An 18,813-nucleotide genomic window follows, 5' to 3' on the forward strand; every position below is an offset into this window, starting at 1 on the left:
TATGACACTAATAATATGGGAGGGGGGGGGGGGGCTAATTAATAAAAAAACCATTACCTGCGACAAAGAATGTCAATCGAAATTTGTCGATTTAGCAGTATATATCATATATACATGGGTCATTAAGCCTCGCCTACCAAACATAAACTTCTCTTCTAATTAATTATATAATTTTTATATAAAATGTATATATAATAGTATGTTTCTTTTAAATAAATGTTCTATCCACATTGATTTATTATTATTAATATCTTACATTTTTAAAAGAGTGTTTAGTAGAGTACGGCATTTGGGAGAGAGTTTTGAGTAACGCTACCCGTTTGCGCGGTTTGAAAAAATTGCTGAAAATTTGCCACGCTTTAGCTATCCGAGAGGTCGAGTTTGAATCACTATTAATGACGAGATCCCCGGATATTATATCAAGTTAATGATTCCTTATTCGATTTTTTTTAAAAAAGAATAAAATCATATGATTCCCCCCCCCCATTTAGCTACCATTATATTTCCATCGAAAACTTACGACGCATGCTCGATAATTGGCATAAGACGTCATTTCAAAAAAAAATAATAATAAGATAACGCCCCAATAGAAATTTAGACAAATCAGCTGACTATAAATTTTTTATATTGAAAAGGAGATACCCCAGATTCCTCATTTCTCGCGCGATGCCTTGCGACGATCAATCGCATGGCATTCGAAATCGCTGATTGTAAGAAAACGTTTAACATATGCTCTTCGGTCTCCGCCAATGAAAGAGAGAGGGAAAGCATCAACAGTAATAAAAGTAAAATTTTTTTAAAATTGTTTTCCCGAGCTATCTAATAAATACTAAATTTATTTTCTGAAAATTTGTGCTCTATTCAAAATGGGTAAAAAAAAATAAAGGTGATAAGATTTCCAAATCCCAGATTCGGAACTTAACCAGCATGGCAACTTCCGCTCTTATGTATGAGTGGTCCGATTTAGTCGACAATATACGGTTCAGGAACGAGTTTGTTGAGGATCTTTACAAGTTCCTAAGGTCCTTACTCCCCCCGTCTCACGATGATGCGAAATCACCCGATCATCGTGACTCAATCATAGAAAACAATCATGGTGGTGGCATAAAATTGGTGGCCTTCGGAGCCAAATCCTTTAAATTTGATCGGGAAATTTTTTGCGGCTTGCGTGAGGCGGATGAATACACCTCTTTTGGCGGAAGTGAAGATATCAGTGAGCGGAACGAGGGGAACATATTTGCCTTGGTAGACGCGGAAACATTGAATTCGGTAATATAATAATCGTAGCACAAGTAGGGTTCAGGCTCTGCGTATCTATTTTCTAAAAGCGGTTTCTAATTCCTATTCCTGAAAATCTTATTTCCAGTTTTCAAATTTGACTGGGTTCCTCTTTCGGTTCCCAACTACTGTACGATAAGATTATTAAACTTTTTTTAAATTTTAAAAAGGAAATTAGTGATCGTTCCCCTTACTTAAACGAGATCGAAAACGAAGCGTACTTGTTAGTTTGGTGCGACACTCACGATGCCGCCGCTAAGATGGCTTCCTATCCCAACGTTTCTGACGAAGGTTAACCGTGATTTTATTTAAATATTATATAGCGTTGCCCCTCCTCATTTATGGTTAAGCGCGGATTTCGCGGCGGGTTATAAAATAGGTGCGCTGAATTTTTATACTCTCCGCCGCGAAATTCGTGCAATCGGCAAACAGTGTTACCTCGCATTCATAATTTGCGCGATATTCGCGGCGAAGTGCGCAATGCATTTTATGTGTATTTACGTATACTTTCCCCGCGAATTCGCGCTAACTGCAAATGCTGAGTTACTTTTTAATCATCGTTTCTAAACTTTACTTGAAATTATGTATCGTCGCCATTTTAAATTTGCAAAAATAAGTTTTGAATAGGAGGTGGGAAAAATTCGTTATTTACGGGTTAAAAAAAATACAAACCTTTTTTATATTATATTTTTAAAAAAATATCAGATCACGACAGGCAATCCCTCTTTTCCCCTAAATTCTCTCCTAGCGATGATACCTCAGCCGACCAATCGTACGGCGACATTTTTTTTCGCTTTCCTGACGCGAACTTTGTCGAATATCGTCAATTCGATCCATCGACGAACATCGATATCGAGAACGAAAGCCTAAACATTGATGACAATCTCATAAAGTGATTATATATTTATTTTTTTAAATACTACCTTTCACCAAAATATCGTCTCGTCTTTTGATTTGTTAATAATTTTTATTTTATCTCCATCTTTGGCCAAAAATGAGTAACCCTGGATTATACTCCATGGTACGCCACCATTTTGATTCTATGAATAAATAGGTTATAGAATTGTCTTTTAAATAGTGTCTATGCTGTGTCCTGAAAATTATGAACTCACAAACTTCCGAAACTTTAATGAAAATAAATACATAAGCTTATTTTGAATATAAATATCAAAACATGTCCTAAACATAATTTTCAAAATTTAACATTCGATTTTTCATTAAAAGTTTTAAAAATAAATTAGCTCAGTCTTAAACGCGCGGCAATGGAAAAACTCCCTAACCAGAGGCCTAAATTTAATTTTATATCCATTTCCTGAGCTATATTTTCAAAAAAAAAATAACGCAAGCTAAGGGTGGTAGTCTTCCGCTAAAGATATAATGAATTCCCAAAAGGACAATAAAACCTCTAGCCTTGGAATTAAATTCCCATCCAAGACAAATATCGTGATAATTGACCAATATATTATATACTATAGGCAACCTCTAATACACAAAAAAAAGAACTAAACAGGACTTCATGGCTACTAGAAGTTTGTTCTCCTGCCTTCTAATTCAACGCGATAAGTGTTCCTTGTTCTGTTACAATTTCCGCGAGACCTTAATCGAGGACGTGTTGGTCAAATATTTGCATCATTCCGTCGAATCGATCCGTAATAAGTGGGCGGCCCTCAATTGCGTGCTATATCAAAAATTGGGTTACCGCTACGCCCCTCTATGTTCCCCGGCTAAAATTCTGTGCGGTTCTTCCACAATTACGAAGGAATCGGAGCATCAGATCGTCTATCCGAACGCCAAGGTTCGTGAATGAAATAGTTTGTTTTGTTTTTTTTAAATGAAGAATGTTTTCTTATTTCTAATTAATAGAAAACATATGATAAAGTAATGGTCCTGAGTCAATGTTTCTTAAAGATATTCATAATAGATATTTAGCTACCTATACTCGTATAAAATTTCCGAAAGTTTTCCTTATAACATATATTAATGTATATATTTTTTACAAAGTTAACTTATCGCAATAATTTTGTTAAAATTTTTTTGTTAGGCGCATCTGAGAACTTTTCAAATGTCCCGCAATTCTGAAGAATTCAAAAAAACGGCCTCACAGATGCTCAAACAAATCTGCTCCGCCTTTAATAATGGTAGCATTAGCAAGGAACATTTACCTGTCGCCACTTTCATAGATTACCATTCGCTCAACAAATGTTTGCTAGAATTCTTGGATTCGCTGGTATCCCTTCAAAACAAGGGGCTTTTCGACGAGATCCTATGTCAAGTTTTCGACGAATTCAGCGGTTATAGCCATTTTATGGCAAAGGCGGCACCTTTGAATCCCTCCGCGATTTTCGACGAATGTCATCTCGGGAAGTCTCGGAATACCGAAAATTCCGCCGCTCTCGATTCATTTGAGCTCGAGTTTCTGAGGGCTAATCGCAAAGATTTTTTACAGGAACAGGGGATTCAATACCTGAAGGCGTTAAAGGCACAATTAATAGGTTAGATATATTTATAAATGCTTAAACTAATTAGTCTAATGGACACAAATATTCAGCATTTTCCTTTTTTAGATAAATCTAGCAAGGCCCTTTACCCCGTTTTGGGAGGTTCAAAAATTTGAAATTATTTTGCTAGAACATTTTACAAAAATGGACCAGAATGGGAACATATTTTTGGATAAGTACTCAAAATCGGGGGATATTTGGACAGGCAGGTTTAGGTCCATTTTTGGGAAGATTCGGTCACCAATAAATTTTTTAAAAAAATTTTCACTAAATAGCAGTGAAAATAATTAGTTTTAAATAGCGTTGTTAATACTACCTAACTTCAGTCAACTAAAAAACAAGCGTAGCCATTTTTTTCACTTCACGACTTCAGCGTAGAAGCCATAATTCAACTTTTGAGGAGCTAAAAGCTTCACTGAGCCATAGTAGAGATGGTCAAAATTAGGTAATTTAACAACACTACTTTTTAAAGGGTTCGGTTTTTAAAAAAGGGTTAACCCGATATTTTTAGCTAAGAAATACATTACCCGAGTCTGGCAGATTCTGCTCATAGGTGACAGGAAATGTTTGGGCTTTCGTTAAACGAAATCTTGAGGCTTACTGATTAGTTTTATTTTTGGCTAAGATCTTAATTTTAAAAATTGCCTATGTTGAAATCGTTCAACAACACTACACCTAAAGTGAAAAATCAAGAGAAATATCTTTATATTTTAGTGTCGTTTAAAACGTTTCGATTAAACCCAGACTAAATCAATATTTTTATCCAGAATAGCAGAGTTGTTAAAGGATCTAGATACAAGTATCTAGATCCTGTAGATATAAAAATGTGGTATCTGTATATGTATCTAGATAGATTTTTTATTAAAATATCGGTATCTATATATTTTTTTAGACGATGTGTCTGTATCTAGATCCATTTAAAAACTATCTTTTAACAACTCTGCAGAATAGTATTACTCGAGGGTTGAAGATTCTGCTCGTAGATGGTACCACGGTTTGGACATCTATCAGCGAAATCGCGAGGCCTAGGCAATATTTTTCCCGGCTACAATAATGAGTTAGCCGTTTTAAATCGGCCCATTAGACAACACTGCTTATAGATATCATTTCTTTGATACATAAATGTTTAACTAATAAAAAAATAAAGATACGAAAGAAAAATCCATCGTTAAGTATCTTTACCGTCGGTGGTCTTCCGCCGACTCTGATACCAGCACCGCCCATTTTTCTCTCCACTTGTCCACCCTGAATATCTTAAAGAGGAGAAGCCGATCCTTCCATTATTGCGCGACCCCCATCTTGTTCGATCCCTCGTGGAGGAAAGAAGTATCCAAGACGAGGTCGGCCGACGTTCAAACTGATACGGTTTCAACAAAAAAAAAATTTTTTTTTAAGTTTATTTTCGGTTCGAGACGGAGCTAAAAATTCACAATTCGTCAAACATATTCATTAAAATATTTAAATGATGAGATTTTAAGCACTGGTGGAGATCATATAAGACGTTAACTATTTATTTCACAATTTTTCTACTAAGATACTAGAGATTGGCATTACCCTAACTGGCCCCAGGTATTCTTTGCCCCGTCTATATATAAAAAGTCTGATTTTTGACAACGGCGCAAACCTTGAATTATATTTTTATTTGTTTTTTTTTACAGGCCACCCCGCCTCAAATTATGCCGAGCCACGATTGGGTGAACTTGTACAAAAGTTTTATGAAAGAGTACCTTTTTTACTTGCAAACGCTGGGCTTTAATCACGTTTCCTCTCTACAGGGGCACCCTACTTCTTCCGCCCCCCATGGCGTTGGGTAATATTATATAATTAAAATAAATCTACTATAAAATGTAGCACAGCGATTGCATCGATTGGAACTTATTTTTTAGTCGACAGTCAAACCGAATAACAAACTCGATTGGCCAAAATAACCTTTCTTTTTTTCTTTAGTTACTGCTATTGGTTTAAATTAATGGGTCAGCTGATACTTACCGAATCCAGCCCGATGAGCATCTCCGTTATAATGTTAATTAATAGTAAAATGGATTATAAACTTTCTGGTATTTTAAGAGGCTCTATCTATCCACCCAATCTAATCTTTTCCTATATTAGCCTAAAAATCCGGTTATCGGATCGGTTTTGATTTCCGGATCGAATTAAAAACATGAAATCCAAACCCATTTTTTTTTGTTTTGTTTTCAAGCTCTGGTTAAAAATTTGATGATAATTTGTGTATCAGCATGGCCCTATTCACTAAAATAATAATATTATATATTTTTTTATATAAAGTGACCAAAGGAAAGGCAACGATTGTCACTCATCCTTTCCCAGGGTCTTCATGCAGAAGACCATACCGGAAGGCGGAATATTGCTTCTAGAACTTTCCTTGGACATGCCATTTTTCGTGCTTTATTTTTACGTTTGTTTGATGCCCAACCCCTTTGAGTTTTCCGCGCGAAATGACGCGAATGGGACAACGGGAGAAGAGAATTCTGTATCCAAGGATGATTTGGGAAATAAGCAAGTAAAGAAAAAAAGAAAACCTGAACCCCGGGTTAATCTAAGAGCTGGTACCAAATCTATCTCTCAGAAAAATATTCAGAACTAGAATCCTTGTTAATCGAGTTCTAAATTCTGAAGAACTAAAAAAAACCTTGCACTATAATTAGCGGTTTCTAAGAAGAAAAAATTTTCTAAATTTTTTTTAATTTACAAATAATACCTTAATAATAACGCCTTTTCTCAAAAAAAGGACAAAATCAACTCCTTCCTAGAAATATGCGAAAATTACAAGGTGTTGTGCCATCTGCACTCTTTTTCATACGATTTTCACCTGAGGATCATTTATAACCACCTGTATCCAGATCGTTCTCCCAACGATTCGGGCGACTCCTTGAACGCGGAACATAATGGCGGGGGCGACACTGATGGGGAACCGTTAAACTTGCTGCCCCTTCATTTTAACCTCGTACCCATGTTGAGCGACTTCGTCAACTATTACAATAAGGCGCCTGGGTTTTCGCAAAATCTCGTGATTCGAAGTCATTAAATTATTAATATGTATTATTTGTCTCTTCTTTTTTTTAGAAAGAAGGAAAGAATGAAAGAAAGAGAAGAAAGAAAGACTATCATAATAAATTGCATTAAAAAATAAATATAGGTAATCCAACTAAAATTATCTCTGCTGCATATTTTTTTTTAAAACAAAAAAAATACAATTTAAATTTAAAATGTTCTAATTGCAATTTTGTTGTTATAAAAAAAACATATTTAAAAATATCCTTTTTAGTTTTCAAGGAATTTTTGATACGAAGAAATTGATTATCGAAAAAAACAGAATATATTTACCAAATTTAAAAGGTAGCATTTCAGGATGATGAGTTTTGAATGGAATATCGTTGAATTGCTGGAATTAATTTTTATAAATATATATGTTCTCTCTAGAGGATAAAAAAATTTGGGAATTTTTTTTTTTTAAATTATGTTCTCCCTAGAGGATGAAAAAATTTGGGAATTTTTTTTTTTAAAATTATGTTTTGAAAATTCATTCAAAAATTAAAACTCTAACAACCGGAAGTGCGTATAGCGGGGATTCTCAATCTCTAAAAAATATATAAACTTAGTGTAAGAAGCAGGGTAACTCAGACTATCCGAAGCTACCATCCATTTTCAAATGAAACAAAAAAATATAAAATTAGACGAATTCCATTTATTTATATCAGACCGGCTCACCCTAAGCCCCGCCCGGGTACACGACAAAGACCTTTATGGACCTTAAAAAAATTCCCAAGCCCATAATATGTTTCAAAAAAATTATCCCAAGCCTGGTCCAAAAATTCCATAACCAAAATTTATTTATCGTATTTGTATATTTAATGAAAATTTATTATTATTGGAAGAAATGATGGCAATTGTTTCCTTACGTTTAGCAATTGTTATAGATAAGCTAAATTTAAAATAAATAATTTTAGGCCCAATCCCGCCCCTTAAAAAATATAGGGCCGCTTTGATATAATTCCCCTACCCGGTCCATGAAGGTCTCTGGTACACGGGCCGGGCCAGACCACGCCGTGTACCAGGGTCGGACCTATCCGGGCTGGTGTAGAATTGTGAATTTATTTTACAATTCTTGATATCTTATATAATTTTTATTTGTTTATTCATTATTTGTAATAATTTTTTTTCTTATGGTTAAAATTGTTTGTTTATTCAACTCCATCCTGCAGAAATTTTTTAAATAAATACAATATATACAAGTTTTCTTCATTTACCATCATATTATTGGGATCTTAATAGACAGAAGCGTAAGCTAATTATAGACAAATGAGGGTTTCTATTACGTCAAAGGATCTCAATCTATATCTATCACTCTGATTATGTTTTAATCATTTCCTGTTGGCTTCTTAAAATAGTCATTTTATTTTTTAGATGATAATTATAAGATGTGGTAGGTGTTAAATGTTTGAAAAATATAGAAGGAAAAATGGTGATTGATAGTAATGGTATTATGAATACCTGGAAGATCTACATGGATGGACATTTGAACGAAGAGAATGAATGGAATAAAGGTAAAGGTTCAGGGTGTAAATTTGGCAAGGATGTAATAAAGAGAGCAGTAAAAAAGATGAAGTTTATCGATGGTTATATCAGAGATGCTTAAAGGTTCTGATGGCTTAGAGATTGAACGGTTAATGAATTTGGCAAATCAAATTGTCACAGAAGGAACTATTGCCGAGGACTGGCGAAGAAGTATAATTATCCCAGTATACAAGGGAAAAGGTGATCCTTTAGAGCTATTAAACTCTTAGAACATGCAATGAAGGTATTTGAGAGAGTGTTAGAGAAGCGGATAAGGGAGAAAACTAAAATTGATGAAATGCAGTTTGGTTTTACATCGGGGAAAGGCACAACAGATGCCATTTTTGTGGTGAGACAAATACAGTAGAAGTATCTTGCAAAGGAAAAGAATCTGTATTATGCGTTTGTTGACTTTGAGAAAGCATTTGACAGCGTGCCGCGTGAGGTTACTAGATGGGCCTTGAGAAAATCAGGTGTGGGGGAATGGTTGGCTATAGCAGTGATGGCAATGTATGTGGGAGCACAAACAGCAGCACGGACGGATTATGGTGATAGTGAAATCTTTGAAGTGAAGGTAGGACTTCATCAAGGATTCGTGCTGAGTCCATTATTATTTATTAGTAATGGATGTGGTGGTTAGAGAAATACGTGAAGGAATTCCCTGGGAGCTATTATATGCAGATGACCTTGTATTAATGGCAAACAGTGAGGAAGAATTGAAGGATAAAATTAGTAAATGGAGTATGGCTATGGAAGCAAAGGGCCTGAAAATGAATAATAGCAAAAACAAAGGTGATGATTAGTGTGGAAGATCTAAAGATGGAGGAATCCGGTAACTGGCCTTGTGATATATGTGGAAATAGAGTTGCTAGAAATTCAATCCAATGCACCAGATGCCATAAATGGATGCATAGCGGGAAAAAAGGAAGTTTGATTTTATCAAGAATGACTTTTATTTATAGATCGTGCATGAATGGGGTACATAATAATGATAACGTAGAAAATGGTGGTTTGGATATTGGCAAAAGGTTAACCTTATAAAAAGTGGATAAGTTTTGTTATTTGGGTGGTATGCTAAACGCAGATGGTGTTGTAGATTCTGCCGTTGTTGCAAGGGTCAGACAAGCGTGGAAGATAGTTCAGAGAGATGTCGTCTCTATTCTAACAAATAAAAAAAGTCTCTCTGCAGGTAAAGTGGAAAGTTTACATAAGCTGTGTGAGGAGTTGTTTAGTTTATGGCGGAGAAACATGGGCAATGAAAACTACCCACGAAACCAAATTAGAAAGAACAGTGATGAGGATGATTAGATGGAGATGGAGGGGGGGGGGGGGGGTATCTCTGAGAGAGAGAAAAATTAGCAAGGAATTGCGAGCAAGATTGGGTATGGAAATGATTGTAGTGCGTGTCCCCGAATTTATATCTCATAGCATTTCTATATGGTTTCAAGTAATTAAATACGAATTGATATGAAGAGTATTACATTTATTTATATGATAGGGAAATTTATAAATTTAATACTACCCATATCTGCTTTCTGATAAAAAAAAATGAAGAAGCTTATTTGTCGTTCACGCCATCTTGCGGAGACATATTTAGGATATTTTTTTAACACCCTTGTGTATTTTATAATTTTTTTTTCTTAAATCATATGATTAATAAATTTGCTATTGCTATCACCTAAACAACCAAGCATATGGTTCTAGATTTTGCAGGACTTTTTATTTTTATGTGCTTACAAATCTAATAATTTTTAAACGTTTAAAATAAAATATAATAGTAAAGTACAAATTGTTGCATGTGCGCTATTATATATTTAAATACTTAAATAATTTATATTTAAATTTCAGTTAAACTATTATACATTTAAATACTTAAATAATTTATAGCGCACATGCAACACAAATTTTTTTTTTCCTTGAGAAAATCAAAGTGGTTAGATCTGTGTGCCCACCTATTCACGTGATGGTAGCCGGCAATCATTTTCCAAACCGGAAAAGTCGCCGATGTATAAATATGTAAAAAATGTATGATGTTATTTTAAAAAAATTCTATCTTATAAATGATGCATCACATTTAATTAACTTCACGTATTTGATTCATTTGTATCTTATCGCCAAGAAAATATTTAATTAGTTTTTTAAAGTAAAGTAAAACAAAAGTTTTTTTATTATATTATTTACTAATTTATAATAAATTTATATTTTTTTAAAAATAACTTACATTCAAACACAGCCATTAAAAAGTGGGGGGGGGGGGGGGGTTGCAAGAATTAATAATCTTTTTTAAAAAAAATTTTTTTTAGAAGAATTCATTTCAGCTCTCAAAGATTATTGAGTAGCGATTTAGAATGTGGAATTGGAGCATTTTAAATGCCAGCGATCAACTTATGAAAAACTGGCCAGATTTTGAATATGAATGATTTCTGAGTCCATACATACGTTGAATGAAAATTTTGATATCTCTGGATGTGCGGCTGATAATGTAAAACGCGATGCGCCAATAAATGATCGAATTAATATGGAAAACCCTTAAAATTTCCCTTACTCCTTTTGGCACGGCACATTAAATTATTACTTGAAAAGCATCCGTGGTGTCATACAAGAGTCCTGTAAAATTCTTCTTCTCCGTTTAATGGCGATCTCCGGGTTTACCCCAGGTTGGCCAGTTTTCCTTCTGATTTAAATCATTATAATATTTTGTAGCAATGTTTTTTACGATCGGATGCCCTTCTTGACATCAACTCCCTTCAGACGGTGTTTTTACACCCCGTCGAGGATACGGTGATCCTTTTCTGGACCCAGACCACATGGAACCTTTACGACTTCCGTTAGGCGCCAGCAGATGTTACCACTCTCCCGACATGATGAGGTTGAAGATAAGTTTTTTAGAGGTTGGGGGGGGGGGGGGTGAGTCCTATTAAATAGTGTACCTAAATTAAATAGGGAAACGTTCTTTAAAATTTGGTAAGCGGTTTACCAATCACCAAACCACGAGTGATTTATTATATTATAATTTTTTTAATCAAAATTTCGAAACAATTAGATATACATTAGCTACACTACTCCTAAGTAGACCCGAAATTTTCAAAAGAAAGTCCATAGAAATATTCCAGAATATAATTTACAAATTTTTTGTAACTGAACCTAAATATGAAGGCAATTCCTTAGGCCGTTATCGGAGTATGGTAAAAAAATACGTGAATAAAATGTAGGGGTTGGGATAGGAAACGATTTAGGAACCTATCTATATTAACAATGTTAAATTCATTTTTTTTTTAAATATGCGATGCCGACGTCGCCACAAGTTCATTGGACGGCGGCCAGCGCGGCGTTGAACGTCGACGAAAAATATTTATTTTTAAATACGTCACCCGTATACTGATATTTTAAGACCTCCGCGCACAGGTCTAAATTATGGTATTTGCTTCTCTTTCTTTCTTTCTTTCTTTCTTTCTTAGAAGAGAAGAGAAGAGAAGAGAAGAGAAGAGAAGAGAAGAGAAGAGAAGAGAAGAGAAGAGAAGAGAAGAGAAGAGAAGAGAAGAGAATTTATATTACTTTGATTTCAAGTAGATCGCAAAATTATCTTGCATATTAAAAAAAATAAAATAATGAGTTATATAAATAATTTACACTTACGTATTTATATGAAATATTTGCTGATGGTATCTTTTTGGTAATAAATTTAAGGTTTGTTGTTTGATCGCGCGATAAAATGTTCGCGTCTCTTTTATAGCCGGTAACGGCTATGGGCGAATTGGCCGGTATATTATTATTATAGGATGCCTTTTTAAATTTATATTTTCCTTCATTTTTTTTTTTAAAAAATCTTCCAGAGAATTTAGAAATATCGTGTCGAAGAGAATTCTCTTCGAACTTTATGCGATTCTTGTTGAACGAATATTCTCGCCCTCCTCCGAACGCTTTTCGTAACGCGACGCCGAATAATGACTCCCACGAGAACGCGGACCCGCCCCTTTTATCATCGTACATTCATTCAAAGACTCACGTAAAATACCCTATTAAATTCGCTTTGATATATTCACCCATGAGACCTTACTTCATTTACTTTCTGAGCAATCAGGTCCCAATCACATCTTTACAAAAAAAAAATTTCTCCTACTATTGCTACGCGCAGTTAAAATGACAACATATGTCGTCTTAAAGAAGGAAGGATAGAAAGAAAGAAGGAAAGAATAAATTTTGATTTAATTTTTTTTTTTAAAACTGACCTCCCAAAGTCATATTTCTGTGTTTTGGGTGAAATTGCGCAAGTCAGGTCAATTTTTATTATTAAACGCTCAGTTTACCCACCCATTCACTACTGTATATTCACCTTTCTTTCCCCTCACAAAATGGGCAATATTTGATACGGTCCCATTTACAACTGTCCCAAATCTGTTGGTTATTCTCCTGATGTTTCGAAATATATATATATACTTTAAAAATAATTTAAAATATAAATGAAAATATTTTTTTAATTTGTCAAAATTATAATAATTCGTTATAAAAAAAGAGAAGTGATTGTAAAATATATAATAAATCCTTATTTTTAAAAAAAAAAAGAAAGTGTATAAGTGGTTTGGTAGCTCAGATATATACACACATCCTCGTTGAGGTGCGACAGAGTTCGTTCCTTCTATTTGGTCTGAACGAGCTTCGATTTTTTTCAAATTTTTCTTCGGTTTTGGACCTGAGAAAAAAATGTAGGACCGGATCCATCGAATACCGGACCGGAGTCGATAAACGAGATCCGATATAAATTCCTCGATTAATGCCGCCATTTTTTATCCGATAAACAAAACAGAAATATAATTTTAAGCGTATAAAATATATTAGTTTTACCAATAAAAATAGCGAAAATGGCGCAATCGCGTTCCTTATCTTTATTCCTCGACACTCGGGCCGGTCGATCCGAACCACCTTTCCCCTTTCCGGATTCTCGCCATAATCTTTGAAAGCGAAAATTACGATGTCCTAGAAAACGCGGAGGCCCTCGCCATTAAAAGGCGTTACACCGATTCGCCGCAAATATTTTCCAGCAGGTTTTTTTTAATTAACCCTAAAAAAATAAGAAGCGTTCATATAAAATAATTTGCGGTCTCCAGGGCCCAGCGTGGGTCTTAAAATGATATATTATTTTAAAAATTCGGGTCAACTTCTAAAACCGTTTAAATACCCTGGCCAATTTCAGGTCAGGTTCAAAAACCGATTAAATACCCGGACCGGGTTCGAATTTTTAAAAAATCCGGACCGGGGTTAAAATTTAAAACCTGGCCGGTATTCGATTTTTGTAGGGTTCTTGATAAAAATACGTATTTACAACTTCCTATACGACCCTTTTTTTTAAATAGTATCGTTTAATAGGATAACGTATCGCAACTTGTTATTTTGGTAAATTTTCAAATCTTTTTAAGAGGAAGAAAAATGACCTTGTTTTACCCCTTACAATTGAGATTTAAAGAACAATTTTATAAAATATTATCTTATTTCCACCCACCCCTCCCCCACCAATAAATGGAAACTCCAGGAAAACAAAAGATGGATACGGCGATTCTCTGACGGTCGACGGCAGTCTCGACGATATTGATCTTAGCGATAAGCGGTTCAAGCCCATTGAAGCTATTTTTAATTCCGGGTTCCCAGGTTATATATATCCTCATTTTATGTTTGTTTCGTGTGGTATGTTTAAATTATTTTATTTTTAAAAATACAACAATAATGGTCCTTGAGACTGCAACACAAACCCTAGGCCGCATTCATAGTGGATCCGATCCGACACGATTTAACGGCTGATCGATTTTTAAAATCTATTTATGAGATCAATTTTTTTGTAATATTTTGTCTTTAATTCTATACATGATAATAACCTAAGAAATATTGGTTTTAATAAAGAGAAATTAATTCTCATAAACCGATTTTAAAAATCGATCAGCTGTTAAATCGTGTTGGATCGGATCCACTATGAATGCAGCCTAAAAAAAAAAAATAATTGAGTATTTGGCAGACAAAATAACTAAATTCTAAATTTCATATGTTTCCTAAAACTTTGATCTGAATGTTCACCGAATTACTCTTTCGCGGCGTGGTCTAAAGTCGGAACCGTTGAAATTTTCGTAAATTATAATTTCAAATATAATACGATTTATCTTATTTTTACAAATCACCTGATTTGCCCAAGCGATTTTTTATACTGGCTAAAAAAAAAATTATGAGAAATAAACTATCGCAAAATTTTGACCTTCGCGGATCTCCGCTTTACAGTGATTACGATACCTTACGATGTTAAAATGCGGATGCTATATAATAAAATGGGACCGAGATATGGTCCAGTACTTACGGTCAATCAATTTTAGACGTGCCACATTTCGAACTCGTTCGAGCGGAACATAATTTAGACGTTTTTAAGAGCGCGTTATTTGAACAACGCATTACCTCTCCCCTCCGCCATCCATCATTGTCATTTTAACCATGATTCATATTAGCATAATTATACCATACTTTCAATTTTTTTTTTCCCCCTTTTTTTTTGTAAAAATTTGATAATTCTTACTAAGATTTTAAAGTGGTTTTTCTAAACCACGATATCCCAATATCTAATGTTGTTAAATGGCCCCCGATGATTTTTATAAACGACCAATCTCAATATTGAATCCAGTATACGCAAGCCTGAAGATTTTGCTCATAGATGGCGCAAAGGTTTAGATATCTATTAGCGAAATCTCGAGACTTGGGCATTATTTTTCTGGCCAAAATATTGGGCTAAGCCGTTTAACAACACCGGTTATAACCTTCATTTTATTACCAAGGAGGCACCAAATTCGATCATCCCAACAAAACCCGTAAAAATATCGCCAAAAACAAGGCGTCCGATGATGAATTTCCGTTCCACGATGCGAGCAAAAACTTGGAAGTTGGCGAAAAAAACTCTGTACCTAAGCGTTTCGGGGTGTACCTCCTGCTCATCAATCGGCACAACAAATTCCCCAATGTAAATACTGAGTCTCAAACCGGGAATTTCGTGACCGTAGTCACGAAAGGGCGTCAGCCGGTTCCCGCTGCTATTCTTTTGGCGCGAACCTTGGAGCTTTTGGCGGGTAAGGGCGGTGACAACACGGCTTCCGCGCAGATTAAGAATGAAACTCCGGCTTCTCGAGATACCTGGAATCTTTTGTTCGCAGCCAAAGGTAAATTAATATTTAAAAAAAATGTTATAATTCAATTAAGTTGGGTATATGAATTAGATATCCAATACATTTTTATTTAAAATTCCGATTGAAATATAAAAATATTATTGTTTGTAAAATAATTTTTTAAAAAAAAGGAAATTTATATTTAAAAAAATGATGCGTTTTACGTAAATTTTATATTGTAACTTGTAATTTAATAAGTTAAAGTTATTTACCAGCTACTTTTTTAAAGAATTTGATTGGTCGCTTTAACTAGTTACTTATAAAAAGTAACTTTTGACATCACTATGAATTACTCACTATCGATGGAATTGAGTGAGGCACGTAAATTTATATTGTTAAAAATAACTGTACCTATTTTTTACATCTAAAATTTTTTTAAATAAATTCCGGCCATTTGTATCTTGAAGCATTGTGAGCAAAAACAAAAAAAAATCAAGTTTTGGCCACATTCCCCTCATTTCTCTTGAAATTTGGAACTCTTGGCTGGAAAAGTAGCCTTCCACATATCAGCTGCTTCCATGAAGTTTTGAAAAATATATTTTTTTCTTTAAAATATAATCTTGTCCAATAAATACGGAGATGGAACATGAGAACTATTTAAATCTAATACGAATATTTCATTTTTTGAAATTGTCCTAGTAATTTTTAATCTCGCGTTTTTTTTGAAAAAATCCAAATATTGTGTATATAGCGTTTATTTGAAAAAAAAAACCATTATTGTGTATATACGCGTTATTCTTAAGGTTTTTCTTTCTTCTAAGCTTAAAAATTTTTAATAAAAATACGTTTTTAAAAGATGTTTCGCGAATTGGACGCGGTCGTAACTTCACCGTTGTCCCTGGTTCTTATCTCGGTTTGCGGCGCGTAAAAAGCGATGTATTACACGCGCGGGAAAATTTAGACCGGCTGAAATACCGCGGTTACAAAGGTTTGGTCTTTTCTTTTTTTTTTTTAAATTATAAATAAAATGGATATTTTTTAGCGGAATGTTTAATTTCATTCCTAAATCAATAAAGTTAGAAAATAAGATAATCTAGGTCTGCAATGGGCGGAGTTTTAGCCATATATCCCGCTCACTCGTTCTTTAGAAATTTTTTAACCCGCCCGCAACCACCCTAAAAACCAGACCACGTCCGTCACAAATGCGGGCGTGAACGGACAGGGTAAAAACCCCGCCAAATGCAGACCTCTAATCTATATTGTAAGAGTTTAATCATGGGATAAACAAAAAAAACAGAAAACAAAAGTGGCGCGATTCGCGGAAGACGAAGTCTTATCGATACATACTCTGCCGACAATGAATCCGGTGGTTATAATTCCGAAATCAGCAAAATTTTCCAAACAATTCCGCCCAAAAAAGTTAAAGGTTTGTGGGACGAAAATTTAAATATCATTTGGTTTTTCTTTCTTTTCCTCTCTTTCAAATGTAATGTAAAGAAAACCGAACCTAAAAAACTGCAAAAAAAATTTTAACCCAAAAATGGTCGCATTTTGACATGACACATTTTTGAGAAGTGATTTCATCCTCCTCCAGCGATATTATACGCTTTTTTTTCCTAAAAACGGCCATATTAATATTTGTTTGCATCAATAATAAATGTGTTTATTTGTATAATGTGTCTACGTAGGTAAATGGTTAATGATAAAACTAAAACTAGCGTTTGTTAAACGGCTCGATTTTAGCCTATTTTCTTTATTAAAAAAACGGCAAATTCAATTATCCTTAAAAAAAATATTGCTTCTAAGCCCTCTAGACTTCGCTGATAGATGTAAAACCTTTGCGCTTATCTATGACCGACCAAAATCTTCAGGGATCGCGTAATATATTTTCCTGGCTAAAATATCGAGTTGGCTGTTTTTTTTTTAAAAAAATAAAATCGATTCTTTAACAACACTTACTAGCTGATAACATCGACTTTCTCTAAACGTCGTTGACAATTTTTTGTAAAATCAAAAATCAATGAGAGAATTATATAACTGAAACTCATAAAAGGAAGTGATTTCATCCTCCTCCAGCGATATTATACTCTTTCTTTTCCTAAAACGGTCATATTAATATTTGTTTGCATCATTAATAAATGTGTTTACATAGGTAAATGGTTAATGATAATTACTAAGCTGAAAAAAATAAGAATTCGACTTGTGAAAAGTATCTTTCGTGCTAAAGTATTTATATTTATAAAAAATACATTTTTTTTTTGAAAATCTTCCCAACCCTTAGAATAACTAATCAATTCCGTAGGAATACATATATATTATATTTTTTTAAAACAGCTGATCAGGCGGTTGGCAACTTTTTTATCAAGGCGGAAAGCGTGGACTACCTCGGTTATTACAGCAAAGGGGAACAACAGATACAAACCTATTTACTTGAACGAAGCGTCAAGATTATCGACAATCTCCAAACCTTATTGACGCGAGTTTTAATTAACATTTTTTTTTTTACTTTATTTCCCATCTTTGAGCCCTCAAATTTCTCGTATATAATATTGTAGATCCGTGTGGCCAAATTATACCTAGTTTAAACAAGGGATATGCAAAAGTAAATATTCTTTAAGAAAATTCGGGCCGAGATGGGCTTGAAGAATTAGGCCCGATGCAGATCGCTAGTTTAAACTATGCCATTTGATCAGGAATTATTGTATCGAAGGATAAAGAAAGAAAGTAAGAAAGAAAAGAAAAGAAGTAAGGAAGGAAGAAGTTCTATACAAACTATTAAAGCAGGCTTCTTTTACTTTTTGAAGGAATCCGCTAATCATCATAAAACCGAACTATGGAATCATTATTTTTTATCCCCTTACAACAATAACGAATGGCCCGTTCCGTTCAGGAAAAGCTTGATCGACGATCTTCCCGCTACATCATTCAATGCCAATCAAATTGGAGCCATTTCCGGTATGCCCTCCCCCAACAGCTCCACCAAGATAAAGAAAAGGCCCACCAATTCTATCTCCCCTCTTATATTCAATTTATTCTCTACCGCGACTTCGAGTCTCACGTGTCCCGGAAATATTTCCGACACCACTCACAAGACGGATAACGGTAATCGGTTTGTGTTCCCGCCCGACCTAGCTCCGAACTTGAAAAATATGGTTTACAAATTTATTCATTTAACCCCCAGCCTAAGGCTTGAATACCCTTTATTTAAGATACATTTTAAATACTTTTGCCAAATAAAAAGTAGCGTTATTTTATTCATTCCTCTTCACTACAATTCAGAAGGAAAGATTTATTCAAAATTACAATATAAACCACGCTAATGTTATCGTGGC

General features: G+C 34.3%; 1 protein-coding gene across 1 annotated transcript in view; it reads left to right on the plus strand.

Annotated features, from left to right (window-relative positions):
- LOC135928846 (uncharacterized) overlaps window positions 1-18,813 on the plus strand; it is a 70,658-nt gene that overhangs the window by 47,703 nt on the left and 4,142 nt on the right. Inside the window, exons 25-43 of the mRNA XM_065465310.1 lie at window positions 268-423; window positions 636-785; window positions 887-1,269; window positions 1,449-1,569; window positions 1,984-2,170; window positions 2,779-3,073; window positions 3,320-3,770; window positions 4,924-5,141; window positions 5,435-5,586; window positions 6,063-6,297; window positions 6,526-6,814; window positions 12,185-12,357; window positions 13,206-13,393; window positions 13,879-13,994; window positions 15,158-15,535; window positions 16,338-16,469; window positions 16,779-16,907; window positions 17,816-17,961; window positions 18,286-18,633. Coding sequence (XP_065321382.1) covers window positions 268-423; window positions 636-785; window positions 887-1,269; window positions 1,449-1,569; window positions 1,984-2,170; window positions 2,779-3,073; window positions 3,320-3,770; window positions 4,924-5,141; window positions 5,435-5,586; window positions 6,063-6,297; window positions 6,526-6,814; window positions 12,185-12,357; window positions 13,206-13,393; window positions 13,879-13,994; window positions 15,158-15,535; window positions 16,338-16,469; window positions 16,779-16,907; window positions 17,816-17,961; window positions 18,286-18,633 — 4,247 coding nt within the window. The remainder of the gene's footprint in view (window positions 1-267; window positions 424-635; window positions 786-886; window positions 1,270-1,448; window positions 1,570-1,983; window positions 2,171-2,778; window positions 3,074-3,319; window positions 3,771-4,923; window positions 5,142-5,434; window positions 5,587-6,062; window positions 6,298-6,525; window positions 6,815-12,184; window positions 12,358-13,205; window positions 13,394-13,878; window positions 13,995-15,157; window positions 15,536-16,337; window positions 16,470-16,778; window positions 16,908-17,815; window positions 17,962-18,285; window positions 18,634-18,813) is intronic.

This window comes from Gordionus sp. m RMFG-2023, chromosome 4 (genome assembly GCF_954871325.1).
Source record: "Gordionus sp. m RMFG-2023 chromosome 4, tfGorSpeb1-WG-v2, whole genome shotgun sequence".
Lineage (NCBI taxonomy): Eukaryota > Metazoa > Nematomorpha > Gordioida > Chordodea > Parachordodidae > Gordionus > Gordionus sp. m RMFG-2023.